We start from the raw sequence: 18,742 nt of genomic DNA, 5'->3' as shown, positions 1-18,742 counted from the left end.
CCCTACTTATCACCACTTCCTAGCTGTGTGGATTTGGGCAATTACATAACCTCTCTGAATTGTGGTTTCTGCATAAAAAAGGCTAATATGTGCCTGCCTCTCAGGGCTGTTGGGAGGGATTAAAGGAATGAATTAAATTATGTGAAAATTCCTGGAACAGTCCTTGGCAGAGAGTGGGTTTTGCAGGTCTGTTCTCTTTCTGTGAAGAAGTAGGGTCCCTGTCCTTAAAAGTAAGCAAGGACCTGTCAGCTTGTTGAAGTCCTCAGGGTGGGAGAGGAGTCAGACTCCAATCCTTCCTGTGTCCTCCACAGGGCTGGTGGGGAAGGCGGTAGAGCCCCAGACCCCTCCCACGCTCCCCATCCCCAGGCCTTCCTGTACCTCGGGAGGGTGGGCCAGCGAAAGGTCCTAGGCTGGAACTCTGGTACACTCGTCTCCCACCTTCCTTCTGTGCCATGGTGATTTCTGTGCATGGAAGCCCCAGGAGGGCCCGGTGGCTTTGCTGTCACTGGCTCTCTGGCTGCCAGGGGCACACAAAAAAAAGTCCTTGTGCTTCTGTTGTCCTGAGATTACCCCACGTGGATGCCGGGGCATTCTACCCCTAACCCCCGCCCCCCAACCCTCCAGCAGGGCCATCTGAGAAGGCTGGAGGCTGAAATGGAGGCCACTTTTATTTTCTGTACCTGTTCCTGGGGCCCGATGAACTGACCGGAGCCTGTTCCAACCCAGAATTTCTAGAAAGAGGTGGCTGTGGGGCCCTGCTCTGCCACTGGACCCTGTGCTGACCTCAGGTTCCCGCTGTGAGGTGGGGTTGGGCTTTGGGTTAGAGTTAGGGTCAGAGTCAGCTCTGTCCCCCTCAGCACCCCACTCCTGTGGCTCCCTCTGCACCACCCTTCTCTGCCCCCTGGAGATAGTGGTCTCCAGGATCTGGGCAGAAGAGGCCTCTCAGTAAAGGAACTACTGAGGTTGGAACCAGGAAATGATCCAATGTCTCTGGGCAGAGCCCCCCCCCCCCCCCCGTGCCCCCAAGTCGAAGCTGCCACATGTGGAAGGATGTGACCTCCTGCCAGATGCCCTCATGCATCGCTAACACTCCCAGGTGACCCTGTGCCGGGGACATTGTCCCAGCAGCCTCAGCCACAGGCTACTTTGTCCTGTGTCCTTTCCTCACCCAGACAAGCTTCTTCTGGCTACTTGAGTCAGAGCTTTCTGGGAAGATGGGTTCTGTGAAAATGTCAGCTCTGGAAGATATCTTGAGAGAATAGGGCACAGCGCTCAGCGGACTCCCGTTCGGGCAGCCTCCTTCACTCAGTGTGGATCCCAAAGCCCCAGGTGACAGACACGGAAGCCAGAAGGTGGTGTGCCGCTAAGGCCTGCCCCTCACGGTGGGTGCAGGCTCCACGCAGCACTGAGCCGGTGGGCAGAGGCCACAGGGCTTCCAGCCACATCCCACTGTGGGAACTTCCACCTGGGCAGAGCTTCCTGTGTTCCACTCTCCTGACTGAGGTCCAGAAGTGGGATGCCAAACAGGTCACCAAGGTTACTTACAGCTAAGATGTGACAGGTCTCAAAAAACAAGGTACTAGAGCTCCAAAAAGAGGTGCTAAAATCCCACATTAAGACTCTCTGGTCCATCAGCCTATACGGGGAAGGTCTTCAAAAGTGAGGCCTCCCTAGTATTCACCGTAAACAGCTCCTATAGTCTCACCAGTCAAACGTTTGGCCGTTCTCCTGTTGGCCCCAGATTTTGAGATATTACCCAGTGTTGACAACTTAAGAGGCAGAAGAATGGCATCTCATTGTTCTAATTTATATTTGTAACTGGGGAGACTGGGCGTTTTTCACATATTTGTGGGCCATTTGTACTTCTTCTGAGAAGAGCCTGTCACAGTCTCTGTTCATTTTTCTACCCAGTTTGTTTTCTTTTCTTTTCTTTTTCTTAAATGATTCATACAGGTACTCTGTATTATGGATATTAATTCCTCGTCAGATATTTTTGTTTTCTCTGTCATTTGTCTTTTAATTTTGTTTATGTCACCTTCTGCAGAGTTTTACAGTTTCACCATGTCCCATGCGTGTCTCTTCCTGCGGCTTCTGTGTTTCATGTCGTGCTTAGAATTTCTCTCACTGAGATGATTCAGCTGCTGCTTCAGACGTTCTGAGAAACGACAGCCACAAGGCTTGCAGCAGCAGCAAATCATGCTTATTCAAAAGAAAACGTTTATTTTAAAAATAAGAACTGTCACCCTAAGCATTTATTTAAATATTAATAGTTATGGGTAAAAATTATAAATGGTCTAACAAAACTAACAGCTTTATGGTCACAGATGGTGAGATGCTGACAAACAAGAAATAAGATCTATGTACATTGAGATCTGGTTGTTATGAGAATGCATACGAAGGCTTAAGAAAAGGTCTATTTATAGGCTTTGGTGGAGCCATAATCCCCAATCTTCTAGGGGCTCCTGATGCTGCTTGAGAACCAGGCACAGATGACTGGGGTCCAAATACGTTGGAGGATCTACTTTTAGAAGATGTCCTTCTGCATGCGGTGGACCCCCTAAAAGGTGACAAAGAAAATCAAAAGGTTAAATAAAACCAGAAGTGAAGAGTCTTGCTCTCAACCTGCGCAGAGTTCTATCATTAGTCTGTGATTTTCCTCACTCTTCCGCGTCTCCGTGCACTTCCTGCCTACAAATGCCCCGTAAGTTTCCTTTACGGTTCAAGGAATAAAGGACTGCTGCCCTTCGCACAATTTTGTTCTCAATTTGTCTCCTTAAAATGGCAAGGGTTGTTTCTTAATTTGGGGACTTGAGACGGACCCCTTGTGCCTGCTCTCCACCCCCACTGCTCACAGCTAATGATGAGACACCTCCCTCTGGACAGCAGAGCCCAGATCCACAGTCCTTGATCTATTATGACCAGGTGAGGAGGTGAAAATACTTTGATTTAAAGTCCCAGATGCTCGGACAACAGACACTGTGGAATTACAGTGCTGGCGCAGCTAAGAGAAAGGTAGCTTTGTGGGTGAGTGGGGAGCAGCGGCAGAGCACGGGGGGAACCTCATAGCCGGCCCCCTAGCGCAGGGAAGGTGGCCCACGTAGCTCACCGCGGAGGCACTTGGATCTGGCGCGTGTTGTCGGGCCACGCCGCCAGCAGCTCGCTCTCCGGCCCACTCTCCTCTCCCACTTGCTGCCTTTAAAACCAGCTAAGAAGCCCGGCCACAGCCTGTGACAAAGTCCTGCCAGCACCTCACTTCCCTTACTGACCTGAAGATACCAGCTCTTTTCTCCCTGCTAAGGAAATGCAAGAGAAGAGCCACAAGGCCAGCATCTTACAAGGATAAGAGAAGAAGCCTTTCCAGACTGTGCAGGTTACTCCCCGTGGTTTATAACCAGCCAAGTCGGTGCCCAGAGGTAATCCCTGCAAGTGATCTTCCGCATCTCTGAATGGGGAGGCCAGGGTCTCAGGGCCACCGTCTGGTTAAAGGCATTCTGCTGGCCCATGGGGAAGAGCGCTTTTTCAACATTTTTAAACTCCTGCTTGAGGGCAATACCGGGCAGAGAAGCAGTCTTCAATTTCCCTGTACTGATTTCCTGCTGAGAAATTAAGCCCTGAGCGAAAACCTGCTGTTTACGTTGATTTACAGAATAAGCCAGCAGTGGTCCCTGCCATAGCCGGGCCCTCCGAGAGCCCAGAACACAACAGGTTCATTGTGTGTTACTGGGAAGATGTAAAGCTCAGAGGGCGCGTCGAGGAGTTAAGGTTTCTGGCACGCGGCCACGGAATTCTGGGGCTGAGCAGACTCAGCCAGGTGAGCAGCCTGGAAGCTGTGGGAAACCGAGCCCGTGGTTCAGCGGCAACGACGGGGATGAAGCAGGGGTAGAAGAGGCTGCTACAAGGGGTCAAAAAAAAAAAAAAAAAAAAAAAAAAAGTTACAAAACTCCCTGGTTTTGGTCAGAAGAGATTAGGAAAGAATCTCATTGTAAACACGCAGGCTAATTAACAACCAGCATTCAAATTGGTACTGGCTTTTGGAGAAGTGTGAGTTTTACTACTTCTTCCTAGATTAGGTTCTAACCCACAGGGCGAAGTGCTTCACTCTTAAAAACAGAAGTTGGAAAAACTGCAAAGGGAGCCAAGGGCAATGAACACTGAAATGTGGTGGGTTCTGCTCCAACGAGTAAGAATGTGAGGATAAGACCTGTGTGTGAGGGGCTCTGCGGACAAGTGCAGAGATGAAAGGCCTCTGGGCAGGTGTGGGTGAGCCAGAGGCCGGTCCTACCTGGGAAACTTGAGACCCGGCCGGGAAAAGCCTCCCACAAGCCTTCCCCAGGCCAGGCCTCAGCTACCTCATCATAAACCCCAGGAGGCTGGACCAGACGTCTTTTAAATCCTCCTCTTACTCTGTGAGCTCCTGAGCAAGTGAGTATTTCCCAAAAGAGAGGAATAAATGAGGAAAATGAGAAAATGTCCCCACTGAAGAACATCTGCTGGTCACTTGCGCACTAAAAACCACAAAATGAAACTAACATTTACTAATGCCTTTAATTTCTGTACCCTGGCAGAAGGATTAGCACATACAAGATGTTTGTTTATGGACTTAACAAGAAAATGACAATTTGGTAACATTTGCCTTCCTTTCTCTTCCCCCACTCGATTTTTGTTTTTTTATTACCCAGAAGGAAAAGAGGTAGAAAAACTGCGAAAGAAAAACACAATAGCTTGCAAAAGTTTGCTGAGGACTTGCTTCCTTTCTCCTGTAAGCATTTCCGTTATATTATGTGGTTACTTGGGGGCCACATTCTCTAGGCTGACGGGGTGGTCCTGATCCTGCCAGACCTTGCTCACCTACAGGGCACAGGCAGTGCAATTATGAAGACAAAAGAAGTACTGCACAGATCATCAGCCAGGACCTGACAGGTCCTTGTGCGCCGCCAGCCCACCAGCGTGCAGGGAGCACGCCAAAGCCACCGCATCCCAGCCCTGGGGCCAGGCAAAGGTGGGAGATGGGAGGTGGGAGCCATTCATGCAGCCCCTGGAGGCCTGGCTTAACTGACCCCAGGTTGGGAGGTCGGTTCTCCCAGGTCTCACCACAGGGCCGGGAGCTTTGGCAGGGAGCATGCGGGGCCGCAGATGCCGCAGCAGAGAAAGCAGAGTGTAGCAGTACAATGGGATCATAAAAGCAACGGGGAAACAAAAGCCTTTGTTTACTCAGCTAGTACAGGATTCATAACATACTAGGTGGAAAAGAACCTGAAGGAGAGTGATTACAAAGAAAAAAACTTTTTTTCAAAGGTAATGTCAAAACTGGAGACATTTTTGCAAAGTAGAAAACTTGAGTGATCATCAACTTAGGAGTAGAGATTTTAAAAATCTAAAACAAATGTTTCTGTTTTGGATTCAGTCTTAGTCATCATTCCATTAACTAGAGGCAACATTTAACAATGGCTTATTTTAATAATGCTTCAGAGCAAATCCGAGCCATGGGGCTTTTGTCCTCTCTCCCCGACGAACCCACCGCCCCGTGGCCCATGGGGCAGGACCTACCCTTTGGTCTTGGAGCCACCAAAGCCAGTTTTCCTCCTCTTAGGCCTTTGGGAGGCTGACATCCTCTTCCTCTTTCTTTCATTTTTGGTTTTATTCATAAAGTAGTGAGAAGATATGGGCGTTTCCTCATCAAACTCTTCGGGGCCGTTTTTTCTGGTGCCCCTGCTGCTGCCCGGGCTTCTCAGCGGGGAACCGTCATCAGCTACAAGTGGACAGTGCAGATGTTTGTCCCTGATGGTGCGCTGGCCCAGGAGCCATGACGGTCCATGGGGAGGACCACCACCAGGGGGGCAGTTGGGCTGACACCCAGCTCCTTTCCTGGGGGCCTCCTGTCACCTGGGTTCAGTAATTCCACAAGAATGGAAGATTTCTTGATGTCAGGGGACTCTGCCAGAGTCCTCAATGGAAATTTACTTTTAAAGTAATGAGATCAGAATTTATTAAAGAAACCTATGATAATCTCTCTTTTTAAAAGTAAGCTCTATGCCCAATGTGGGGCCTGAACTCACAGCCCTAAGACCAAGAGTCACATGTTCCACCACCTGAATCAGCCAGGCACCCCAGAAATTTGTAAAAGTTTAACTTAACTAAGGACATCAGGTGTGGCTCATACTCTGTCATACACGGCCTGTGTCCGTGTTATCGTTTGGGAGTTAATCCTGTGAAGCTCTTTGAAAAGTATAAAGGTATATAAAAGACAATTTTATTTATAATTTAACACATCCTAAAAAAAAAAAAAAAAAAAAGAGCCCAATATAAGGGAAACATAACCGACTATGCTCTGTACCTCATCTTGAACAACAGTTATGCAGTAAACATGTGCCAGAAAACCCTAGGCCCTATTATACTCTTCAAAGACAAAAAAATGCTTCTTTATGTTATGGTTCGGAACATATCACATACTCTGCAGGAAATGGGTTGCTACAAAAGCACTAGTTTGCAAAGAAGGTGGTAATTTCCACGAGGTACTGGCACCCTAAGGCACCTAAAAAGCAGGAAATCTTCCCCTGGGTCATGGGGACCCCAGCTCCATTCTCCCAAGGAAGGTATTTCCCGGCTGGTTGGGCTCCCCCTCGGGCTACCCGCCTGCCTGGCAGGAAGGGGTCTAAGCTGTGGGACTGCAGAGTCCGTCCAACACTGGTTCACACGGGGAGCTGTCATCCCGTCATCCTAGCTGTGGGACTTGGCACTAAAAAGGCTGTGAAATGGGGTGTTGTGAGGACGGAATGATATAAAACAGGCAAAGCTCTTGGCACAGTGTCTGTCCCTCAGTAAGTGGGAGCGATCATCACCACACTGTGGGCTGTTTCCACAGAGCATCCCGTCTTATGTGGGCAAAAATCCCCTTCCAAACAAGTTACTACACTAAACAAATGTTAAGTCCCTACCAATATTCAAAGCAAGGCTCTTAATGGAATAATTACCACACAGAGGAATTTATAAAAACCTCGCTTTTCAACATTTTGTTAATGGGTAAAAAATGGAGGAGGAGGGACACAACTTGAAAGAAATGCGCACTCATTCCTCATTCTGCTTATCTTTCCCATCAGCCTTGGGAAGAAACCCCTGCCGTCTATTACACAAACAGAAGAATCATTGAACTTGGCCCGTCCGTTGTCTTACTGCAGGGCAATATGTAGGAGGAGGGCATGGGACCTCGCATCTCCTACAAGAGCTCCATCTCCTACAAGAGCTCCGTCTTGAGCTTCTCATGGTTCATGCTGTCTGTAGCTCAGTGAGGGGCTCACAGTGAGGGGCTCCATGGCCGGCCCACTGTAACCCGCGGGACTGTCTACTAGCGACGCCCTCAGTTGGGCAGATTCTCTCGGATAACGATGATTATCTAGCATTCCAATTGCGTTCATTTTCCCAAAACATTTAAACTCCACTCTTAAATTTTATCTTTAGACATGCTTGTCAGATAACATGTCCCTCCCACAGATAAGGAAACCAAGCACAAAGAAGTTACTTGTGGCCTGCCACAGCTAGCAGAGTCGAGACAGGATTCCCTGGGCACTTGCCTTAACAGAACTGGAGCTCCTGGGCCCAAAGTCCTCCTCTGGGTCCTACTAGCAGGTTGAGTCACTGGCCTTCCTGGGGGGCGGGGCTAAGTGCCAGTGTCCTCCAAGAGTTGCCTGGAACAGCACAGGGGCTGCTCTGTACTTGAACGTCAGTGTGACAAGGTGGAGGAAGCGTTAACACAATCCAAAAACCACAAAAGTCTAATCCAGTGGGATGCACTGCTTAACATTCAAACAGGCTTCAAGAAAGTTAGCTGTATACCGTACCTGGCAATGTCCACCCAGAGTACTTCTGTAATACTGAAATCACTTCGGCACCGTATTTTTCCAGTTTATCTTCAGTAACACCATCAATCTGAAGCAAAACCTCAGGATCAGAAGATAAAGATTCTGTGTATGGGCATAAAATTAGGAATTTAAATTACCACCCATAGAAAACCCACTGAATTCACGCTCATTCACTCATTCAGCACATGCCTGTGAAGCGCCAACTAACTGCAGGGCACCAGGCACACGGGCCAATTTTCTAACCGGCAGTTGGTGCCAACAGAGGCAGGCGACAGGCCCTGAGGACGGGAGCCCATCATGCAATTGCAGCAGCAGAGGCGCTAAGTCAGGGCAGAGGGGGGCAGACAGAGAAGGGTGTGTGTAGGGGGGACTGGAGGCGGGTACCTGTGCTACGGGTCTCAGAGTTTAACCAGACTTTGCTCCCGCCCGCTGATGCTCCCTGTTTTCGGAGAACGCCCACATTTGTCTTTCCAGCTCCGAGTGCTCCCCAGCACTCCAGACATGGATCTCCTCTTCCAGAAGCCCATAACTGAATTTGTACTCCACCCCCAACCCAAACCCGTGCTTCCTCCAGTCTCTCTGCCATGTGGGGTGAAGCAAGTCCTTGGACGGGAACAAGTGGGCCATTAAGAGTCCTCAGCGTACAGATGGCCCATCAGTCTTGCAGCTAGACAAGCCTGTCGTTTTTAAAGACTGCTCTGGCTGCCGCATGGAAAATGACCTGTCAGGGAGAGAGGAAACTGTGACCGGGCAGGAGCCCCTTCGGGAGCAGGCCAGGATGCGGGAACTACAGTCGGGCAGGGCACGTGGACGGAAGAGAGAGACCCATATTTCAGAGGCTGGGTCTGTGGGATCTGTCGAGGCACTGGCTCTGGGGAGTGAGGAAGTGACAATTCCTACTCTTTGAGCAAATAAAGGGCAGATCTCAAATTTGTAATTTTCACATAATTTCTGTGTTTAGAGGAGAAGGAAGAGACCTGTGGGACAGACCAGTAGGTTTATGGAGGGTTAATGAAAGATGACGTTGGGCAGGCAAGCAGAAATCTGTCCCTCTTCGAGAAACTGGTGGCGTTTCAGCGAACTTTGTGGAAGATTAAATGTGTCTCCTATTCCTATCTGGAGTTAGAGACCAGGCAGGGAACTCACTAATAGCCTAGGCACAAAATGCTGTATTTTCTTGACATGCACTGCTCCACACTGTGCCATTCCCAAGGTCCAGATGCATCCGACAGGGGCCGCTGGCCGAACAGCTGCCACCACCCGTGTGTGTGAGGCCTCGTCCCGGCTGGCCGTGCTGTGGGCGCCTCAGCAGTGTCCTGAGTGCCCCACGCAATGTTGGTCAGAAGATTAGACTGTGAAGACACTGGAGAAGTGACCGTGATGCAGAAAAGCTCAGGGTCATGGGGAAGGGATTTGGCATGAATAAAGCAGGTATCTGCCTTTGAGGAAAAGGCCACGATTCCATGAGCCACAACCAAGTGCTTAACAGGACCTGAAAAGGATGCCCATAGCCAATGGGGCAGCAGGACATCTGCGTCCCCGAGAGCTGTGCGGCCTCCTGCAGATGCTTTCTGGCACCCTTGGAGAAACGCCACCATCACATCAGAGTAGCTGACTGGCGGATTTGGTTAAATTGCTGGGGAGAAGAGTGGAGTACTAAAAAGGCTGTGCCACTAACACTCTCAACGACACAAGGGAGGGGCGCCTGGATGGCTCAGTGGGTTAAAGCCTCTGCCTTCAGCTCAGGTCATGATCTCAGGGTCCTGGGATTGAGCCCCACATCGGGCTCTTTGCTCGGCAGGGAGCCTGCTTCCCCCTCCCTCTTTCTCTGCCTGCCTCTCTGCCTCCTTGTGATCTCTGTCAAATAGATAGATAAAATCTTAAAAAAAAAAAGACACAAGGGAAAGACACATATAGCCAAGGCCACAAATGGTTCCCGAGAGTCAGGTTTCGGATATGAATTTCTCTAAGTACCTAAATCAACTTGCTATGATTTTATGCGATTTTTATATATGCACAGAGTTATATACAATAAGAAATCTGTATTTAAGTAAATCAGAAACAATTTTTTTCCATAAAAGCACTGTGTCACTGTTTAATTAGCACAATGTTTTCTCTCTTAATAGTCCAGAAAATAGCAGTCTCTGAAAACAGACAGCATCTCAGAGCTGATGAGACGCTGTGATGACCCAGGGTGGTAGGAATGGGAACAGAAGAGAGAGGAGGTGTGGATCATGAGATTTTATGAAGGAAGAATGCAGAAGGCAATGTGTACATTAACCAGTCAACTATGTGAGGGACTTACTTTACTTCTCAGGGGCTTTCTTATTAGGATTCTGGGTGGAGCTGTCAGAAGCTATGGAAATGACTATGGTTGTAATAAATAGCTATGGAAATAACTTAGGTCAGCTGAACTCAAGATAAGCAGTGTGCCAGATCTGGGTTCAAAGAAGCATGAAACATAAGGAATGTAGCTCCTCATTGCACAGACATCCGTACTTAACATAGCCAAACATCATAAAGCAGGCAGATAATGAAGACAAAATCAATGAGTGACACAGCAGGTATTACAGATTACAATTATCCACATCCTAACATCCAGCATTAGAGGGAGAAGTATAAAATTAAAATTATACTGTGTCCAAATAACATAGTACTGTATATGTCTTATTATTATTATCGTTTAAAAAGATTTTATTTACTTATCAAAGAGAGACAGCACAAGCTAGGGGAGCAGCAGGCAGAGGCAGAGGGAGAAGCAGGCTCCCTACTGACCAGGGAGCCTCATGCAGGACTTGATCCCAGGATCCTGGGATCGTGACATGAGCTGAAGGCAGCAGCTTAACTCACTGAGCCACCCAGGTACCCCACTGTATATATCTTAAAGACCGTATTTCATCTCAAGTTTAAGTTGCTTCTTTGAGGGACACCTGGGTGGCTTAGTGGGTTAAAGCCTTGGCCTTCAGCTCAGGTCATGATTCCAGGGTCCTGGAATCGAGCCCCGAATCGGGCTCTCTGCTCAGCAGGGAGCCTGCTTCCTCCTCTCTCTCTCTGCCTGCCTCTCTGACTGCTTGTGATCTCTGTCTGTCAAATAAATAAATAAAATCTTTTAAAAAAAAGTTGCTTCTTTGAGCTTTCAATTTAGAGATTAAATTAAAATAACGAAAATAAACCAAGCAAGATCTATGCTCTTAAAATGTTCCTTAGCCAGATTAACTTTTGGCTTATTAATTCATGCCACGTAACAGAAGACCATACGTACCTGCAAGCTTCTTGAGAGTGACAGTATTAAAGATATTAAAGTAGTGGACACCAAAAACTTTTCCCAGAGATTTGCAGACTTCTGTCAGTTCTCCAAGACACTTCTTCACCACCTCTTCCCTTTGAGATATCTTTGCTTCTAAAGCTTTCTGTTTTTTCACACTGCTGGAATTTTCTGTTTCCATAAAGTCTACCTTTGTGAGAGAGAAAGTGATCACAGGAGTGGGTACACGCACACTTGTATCCAAATATAAGCTTCATTTAATTCTTACTTGCATTTGCATGGGTTTTTTTTCTTTCTTTCTTTCTTTCTTTCTTTTTTTTTTTTTTTTGGTATTTCTGTTATGCCAAGCAGCTATAGCAAATGCCTCACGAACAAGGGCTGTGGATTCCTCATCTTTCCATCTCCAGTGCCTGGCACAGAACAGCTTCTTGATAAATGTTTACCTAATGAATGTATGATGATTCAGAGACCAGACGACCCAACGGAATTCGCTCTGACAGCTACTACATTACTTGGGTTCGATTTTAAGCTCTTTCCAAATTAAGGGGAACAGAGTACATTCATGTAGGACAGTATATATAAATTCAATATCCATAAGCTTTGGAGAAGCCCCTCTAATTTGCAGTAGTTTGGAGAAGCCCCTCTAATTTGCAGTAATATATTTTTTTGCCCACTCACTGTAAGATAATTAAATAAAATAAACATTTAAAATATCCTACCTTTAAATGCCCATTTAGGACAGTTTGGGCTTTATTTCCTGGCATCACATAGGCAATTGGTTGGTCATTGGCATTGATATATAAGTCTTCATCCAAAATCTTGTCAAGTATCAATTTTTTAAAAAGTCTTTCAGCATTGTGTCGTGAATAAGTAGATCCCTTTCCAAATATCCCCGACTGAATTTTTGCACTCTTACTCCCTGGTAAGGAGGCCCAAGGAGTTAGATTAGTAAATGTAGGTATGTCAGAAGCCTCCAGTAGGAGAGGCTGAAAAAGTCATTTATGGACAGGTCTGGATAAATGGAGTGGATAATCTGTGCCACAGGAAAGCCCATGGCACAAACATACCCATTTCCATAAAGTGAGAATATCTGAGTAGAACTCTAAAATTTCTATGGTTATATATACTTTTCCTCATCTTTTTATAACACAGATTGAACAAAAACAGCAGCAAAATAAAGCTTATCACTTTAGGATGTTGCACTTACAACTTCTAAAATTACATTAGAGCAAAGAAATCAAAGAGAGGGTTACATAACTCAAAGCACTTCGTATCTCTGTGCTACATTAAGATAACAGTGCATTACTGATCTCCTTACAGAAAAATTTGGACATTTTCACAAATGCTATCTCTGGTCCTGTCCAATTATTTAAGCCCATTCTTTCTGTGACCCTCACGGAGGAAGCCTTGATAGAGTATAAGACAAAAACACATCACTCCAGGAGACTGCCTCCTTCCTTCCTCTTCCTATTGGTTGAAAGCACTGCACTGGCCTGGATATCTGGTCTCCTATCCAATCTGCTGTAATTATTAATGTCTTCATTGTAAACATAATTTCATTACAGCAATCTACTTAAGAAGCCTCGTGACGCTGATTATAATCGGAATTAACAGTTACTCTGTAAAGCTTTAGTTCTATTTTAAGAGTTCCAAATAATTACATTATTGTAAATGTCAGATGGCTTCTGGTCATCTATGCCCCATGATTCAAGGTTTCCTTCCTTCAAGTGGTTTGAATCCCTGAAATGTCACATCACAGGACCAGCCCTAGAGCTGGCAGTAACTAAGAAAGCTGGAAAAACAAATAAACAACAAAAAGGTGTGTGTGTGTGGGAGCTGCTTGTGAGTCTGAGCCCCAAACTGGTTGTAGAGGTCACTAAAATAAATAAATAAATAAATAAATAAATAAATAAATAAATAAATGATTTAAAAAAAAAAAAAAAAAAAAAAAAAAGCTAAACACAATCTTCTTAACATGAAAGAGATAGTGAGGAACTAGGTATGCCAGAACAATGTTTGATTCAGTAATCTTCCTGGTAATCTACATGAAACGAGCAATCACAGGTGCAGCTGAAGGTGTATTTAAAAGGCTATTTATCACATCATCATGTATAACAGAAAAACATGTCCTTAAATAAGACTAGTTAAAATACAGCTCATCAATATGATAAAATATAAATTACTAAAAGCTAGAATAAAAAAGTTAAATAATGCTTGTATCTTGTTATGTAGAAATGATATAAATTATATGTATAGTATGATAAATATGTGATTGTGAATAAATACACATTAAAATAATAGCACTTTTTTCCCGAGTTAGTTTTATTTTCTACATATAGCAATGTGGAGTGATCACGCATCACTCCTGTAATACATTATTTTATCTGCAACCTCTTGTTCCTCCTGACCCTGAATGAGGTCCAAACTCAAAGGCAAGAATCCAGACCGGGGGTGTGTGTGGGGGGACGGGCGCCTGGGTGGCTCAGTCAGTTACGTGTCTGCCTTCGTCTCAGGTCATGATCTCAGGGTCCTGGGGAGTCCTGGGATCCAACCTCACATGGGCTCTGTGCTCAGCAGGGAGTTTGCTTCTCCTTCTTTGTCCCTCATGCTGTCTCTCTCAAATAAATACAATCCCCCAAACAAAACAAAACAAAATGCCCTGGTGGCTCAGTTGGTTAAGTGTCTGCCTTCGGCTCAGGTTATGATCCCGGGTCCTGGGATGGAGCCCAGAGGTGGGCTCCTTGCTGGGAGCCTACTTCTCCCTCTCCCTCTGCCCTTCCCCAGCTCATGCTCATGCTCTCTCTCTCTGCTTAAAAAAAAAAAAAAAATTCAGAAAGGGAAGACCAACACTAACAGTTGCTTTTGTCTGGAGGAAAGAGCAGGTCCAGAAGGAAGAGCTGAGGAACTGAGTAAACCACATTCCTACACCAGTCTAGGCTATTAATGTTTTAAAAAATAAATGCACCTATTAATTGCTTTATCTATTTTTTAAATTAAAGTGAGGCATGTACATGGGAAAAATAAAATGTAGTACAGAAAGGTTTAGGATGAAAACCAACATTCCTCTGTCCCATCCTTCTTCCCTCCCCCATCTTCCACTCTTTTGGAAAGCAATCATTTTTTTTTTTTTTTTAAAGATTTTATTTATTTATTTGACAGAGATCACAAGCAGGCAGAGAGGCAGGCAGAGAGAGAGAGAGAGAAGGAAGCAGGCTCCCGGCTGAGCCAGAGAGCCTGATGCGGGGCTCGATCCCAGGACCCTGGGATCATGACCTGAGCCGAAGGCAGCGGCCCAACCCACCAAGCCACTCAGGCGCCCCTTTTTTTAAATTTTAATTTTCAGTAATCTCAACCCCCAGTGTGGGGCTTGAACTCAGGACCCTGAGATCCAGAGTTGTGCTCTTCCTGGGGTGCCTGGGTGGCTCAGTGGGTTAAGTGTCCGATTTCGGCTTAGGTCATGATCCCAGGGTCCTGGGACCGAGCGCCACACTGGGATCCCTCCTCTGTGGGGAGCCTGCTTCTCACTCTGCCTGCTGCTCCCCTGCTTGTACTCTCTCTTCTTTGTCAAATAAAATAAAACCTTAAAGAAAAATCTCTATCTATCTATGTATGAAAATGAGTTGTGCTCTTCCCTATTGCGCCAGTTGGGTGCCCAAAGCAGTAATTTTTTTTTTAAAGATTTTATTTATTTGAGAGAGAGAGAGACAGCGAGCACGTGAGCATGGTGCGCAGGCAAGGCCAAAAGCGTGGGGAGGAGCAGAGAGGTATGGAAAGCAAGAAGGAAAGACTCCCTAGCAGACTCAGGAGCCCATCTTAGGGCCCTGAGATCAGGACCTGAATGGAAACAAAGAGTCAGGTGCCTAACCAGCTGAGCCAGCCAGGCACCCTGGCAGAGTCCTGTTTTTTGTTTTTTAAAAAAGATTTTATTTATTTGTGAAAGAGAGAGAGAAAGAAAGAGAGCACAAGCAGGGAAGTGGTAGGCAGAGGGAGAAGCAGGCTCCCCCCTGAGCAAGAAGCCACACACGGGACTTGATCCCAGGACTCTGGGATCAAGACCTGAGCCAAAAGCAGACGCTTAGCAACTGGGCCACCCAGGCATTCCCAGAGTCCTGTTTTAAATAGCTTTTGTTTTCAGCTCTTCCCGTGGCCACCTCCACAAGGAACTCAAAACTCTTGCTGTCACTCCCCCAGCCAGCTCTACCACCTGCCATTTACCCATGACCCCCCACCCTGCTATGAAAGATGAGGCTTCATCTCATAGACACTACTCCCTACACTTCACCTCGACCCAAACTTGGCTAGTTATATAATATGGGTTAATCTACTGATAATTTTGTAACTTTAGTTTTATTTATTTTTAAAAGATTTTATTTATCTGACAGAGAGAGAGAGAAAGAGAGAGAGCACAAACAGGGGAATTGGCGAGCAGAGGGAGAGGGGGAAGTAGGCTCCCCTCCAAGCAAGGAGCTTGATACAGGGCTCGATCCCAGGACTCTGGGATCATGACCCAAGCCAGACGCTCCACCCAGATGACCCTATTTTGTAACTTTAGACAGAACTTCTGGTTCCTCTCTACCTTTTACATAAGAGGTTATTAGCACCCCAAGCCTTCCGAGTGCTCCCCCTTTTGTTTATTGTACCTTTATTTTTACATCATTAAGATGAACACATCTTGTCTTGTTCCCTAAATGTATTTCAGTCCATACGTTGCCTCTAACTGTTGCAGTTTGTCAGCAGTGTTTATGATAGGTTTCCTTCCCCACACAGAAGGTCCTGACTCCTGTGTAACCCTCAAGAGAATGTCTACCGCACCCAGAAGACTGGATTGCTTTCGGGGGCTTATCAATTACTCAAAATTGTATAACAACTTCCCTTGTTTTACATTTGACCTTGGCTCTCTTTGTATAATCTTTCCCATGGGATTTCTAAACGTCTTTCTCCTTCTGTTGAGAATTAACATTTGCATTCTTTACTGTCATAAAAAAAATTTCATTTCTTATTTCTTCTCACATTGCTTGGGACCTGTTTTTCTTGACTTTGTTAAAACCTGTACGGACAGCTTACTGGACCTGCTACATACCCGTGGATCCGGGCCTCCTTCTCCCTGGACCCATGGGTCAGCTCCTCTGTTTATGGTATCACTCTCTTTGCCTTCTGGGCTCTAGTCACTGATATTAATCACAGGTTTGGCTTTGGTTTCTTTCTTCCAAAGTTTTCAGGATTATCTCGGAATGGGTCCAGAATATGCCACTGTGGCATAAAAATTATTTTGAGCAGAAGGCATCAGAGTTCCTGGAACCTCTTATCTGCAATAAAAAAGCAGACCCCCCCCCCCCAATTGTCATAAATTCTCTCCCTGGAAGCAACTGAAGAAGACTGATTCTTACTTATCATCAGGGATGAGAAGTCTCCATACCATTCCTAAACACTGTAACAAAACTATCCTATCTCCCTCTCATCTATTCTCCTAAGGGCCCTTATCTTTCCAAAACACCATTTGTTTTCCCATAAGTGTTCTTTTCCCCCTCCCTTTCCATTATTTTTTTTTCCCCTCTCTTTCCATTATTAAGATGGTATATAAGCCTCAATTTTAATTGGTCCTTTTAGTCACATTTTTATGAAATCTGTCGTATGTCAGTTTAATTCACAGGCCCCCAACCACTAAATCTAACAGGATGGAGGAAAAGTTTTTCCTCCCCAACATCATTTTATTCTTGTTATTTTCAAATCTCATAAAGCATCTCCTTTGGCATTCAGTGGACGTTTTAATCTGAAGGTCTTTTTCTCTTTCACTCAGGGATATTTTCTCTTATCATTGATTTGATAACTCCATCTCTTTATTTTCTAATTCAAAAATTTTTTGTCAGATTTCACATCTCCTAAGAACTAACCTATATTTTTCCTTATATTTTCCATATATCTTCTTGCTTAGGTCTTAGAAAACGCTGACATTACCTTTCAACATTTTCACTAAACTTACTTTGTCAATCATTAAAAAAAAATTTTTTTTTTAAAGATTCTATTTATTTATTTGAGAGAGAGAGAGAGAGCACAAACCAGGAAGTGAGGCAGAGGGAGAGGGAGAAGCAGGCTCTCGCCTGAGCAAGAAGCCCGATGTGGGGATCAAACCCAGGACCTGGGATTGTGACCTAAACTGAAGGCAGGATAGTTAACCCACTGAGCCACCGAGGTGCTCCAGTCATTTAAATTTTTTTTTTTAATTTTGTTTATTTATTTATTTGACAGAGATCACAAGTAGGCAGAGAGGCAGGCAGAGAGAGAGGAGGAAGAAGGCTCTCTGCTCAGAGAGCCTGATGTGGGGCTCGATCCCAGGACTCTGGGATCTTGACCTGAGCCGAAGGCAGAGGCTTTAACCCACTGAGCCACCCAGGCGCCCCTCATTTAAAAATTTTAACAGCTCTTGGAACGCCTGACTGGCTTAGTCGGAGGAGCCTGTGACTTCTGATCTCAGGGTTGTGAGTTTGAGCCCCATGTTGGATGCAGAAATTACTTAAAAATAAAAAATTAAAGAGATGAATAAATAAAAATTTTAACAGTTCTTTCTCATTCTTTGTTTCTTTTCTGTAACATTCTATTGTTACTTAAGTCTTGGTGAAGATTCTAAATTAGGAGTTTCTCCTCTATACCTCCTAAAGCTACTGCTTACTTTCTAAATTTTCTTTATCCCCAGGGTCAAATAGTTACTTGGTTTCTCTTGGTTGTCAAGTTGTACTTAACCTTCAGGGATCAGGTTAAACTTTTAAGGTGGATTTCCTCTGTTACTTAAAAAAATTTTTTTAAAAAACTTTTATTTACTTATTTTGGTGAGAGGGAAGTATGAGTGCACGGTGGGGAGGAACAAAGGGAGAGAGAATTTTACGCAGACTCCCCACTGAGCTCACAGCCTGACACGGGGCTCGATCTCATGACCCTGAATTCACAATCTGAGCCGAAACCAAGAGTCAGATACTTAACTGACTGAGCCACCCAGGTGCCCTTCCTCTGTTATTTTCTATCTATTTCCCCTCAAATTCCTCCCCTGAATGGGAATATTCAGGTTTGCTTTAGGGTGAGTGGGTGGCCTAGGTGGTCCCCAAATGCTACTCAGGGGTTCTGGCCCCTAACTCAGCTTCCATTCTATTCCTCACAGTGTTCATTTTTGTTCTAGAATCAATTTCAGGCTGGCATTTGATGCAGTTCTTTCCTCCTATTTGGCTCCCCTGCTTTCTTCACTCCCATCCCGTGGACCTGTAGACTCACTCTGAGGCCTGATAATGGAATTCTGCCTGGTCAAGCACCACCCCCCGCCACAATTCTCACTTTACATTCATTCTGCAGGTGGCTTACTGTATTTCATTCCACTTGTCACCATGTTTCTATTTCCTAAAAGATTTGAAATATCTTGAATCTGGTGATGTCTCTTCTCTGGTTCTCTTTGCCTCAATGAAGTGAATCCTCATTTTGTTTCCTATTATTTAAATAGGGCCTCTAACAAACAAAGAAGAAGGTATCCTTTTGCTCAAGCTGCCATCTGGAACTGGAAATCACTCAATAGGTAATTTTCTTTCTTTTTTTTTTTTTTTAATTTTATTTATCTATTTGACAGACAGAGACCACAAGC

At 45.4% G+C, this 18,742-nt stretch overlaps 1 protein-coding gene across 3 annotated transcripts in view; it reads right to left on the bottom strand.

The window, feature by feature from the left end:
* Nucleotides 1-2,178: 2,178 nt before the first annotated feature.
* Nucleotides 2,179-18,742, bottom strand: part of BLM (BLM RecQ like helicase) — a 90,768-nt gene continuing 74,204 nt past the window's right edge. For 2 of the 3 annotated variants that reach the window (XM_059179950.1, XM_059179949.1), the window contains exons 18-22: nucleotides 11,841-12,040; nucleotides 11,119-11,311; nucleotides 7,836-7,958; nucleotides 5,548-5,749; nucleotides 2,179-2,557 (exon numbers count right to left, since the gene is read on the bottom strand). In XM_059179950.1, coding sequence (XP_059035933.1) covers nucleotides 2,380-2,557; nucleotides 5,548-5,749; nucleotides 7,836-7,958; nucleotides 11,119-11,311; nucleotides 11,841-12,040 — 896 coding nt within the window. In that variant the 3' untranslated portion in view covers nucleotides 2,179-2,379. Of the gene's footprint in view, nucleotides 2,558-5,547; nucleotides 5,750-7,835; nucleotides 7,959-11,118; nucleotides 11,312-11,840; nucleotides 12,041-18,742 lie in introns of those variants that run through there. The other variant, XR_009355242.1, reaches the window with a different exon arrangement.

The sequence above is a fragment of the Mustela lutreola genome, chromosome 7 (assembly GCF_030435805.1).
Source record: "Mustela lutreola isolate mMusLut2 chromosome 7, mMusLut2.pri, whole genome shotgun sequence".
Classification (NCBI taxonomy): Eukaryota; Metazoa; Chordata; class Mammalia; order Carnivora; family Mustelidae; genus Mustela; species Mustela lutreola.
Note: the sequence above shows the minus strand (reverse complement) of the source record. Positions and strands in the feature narration are given on the sequence as shown.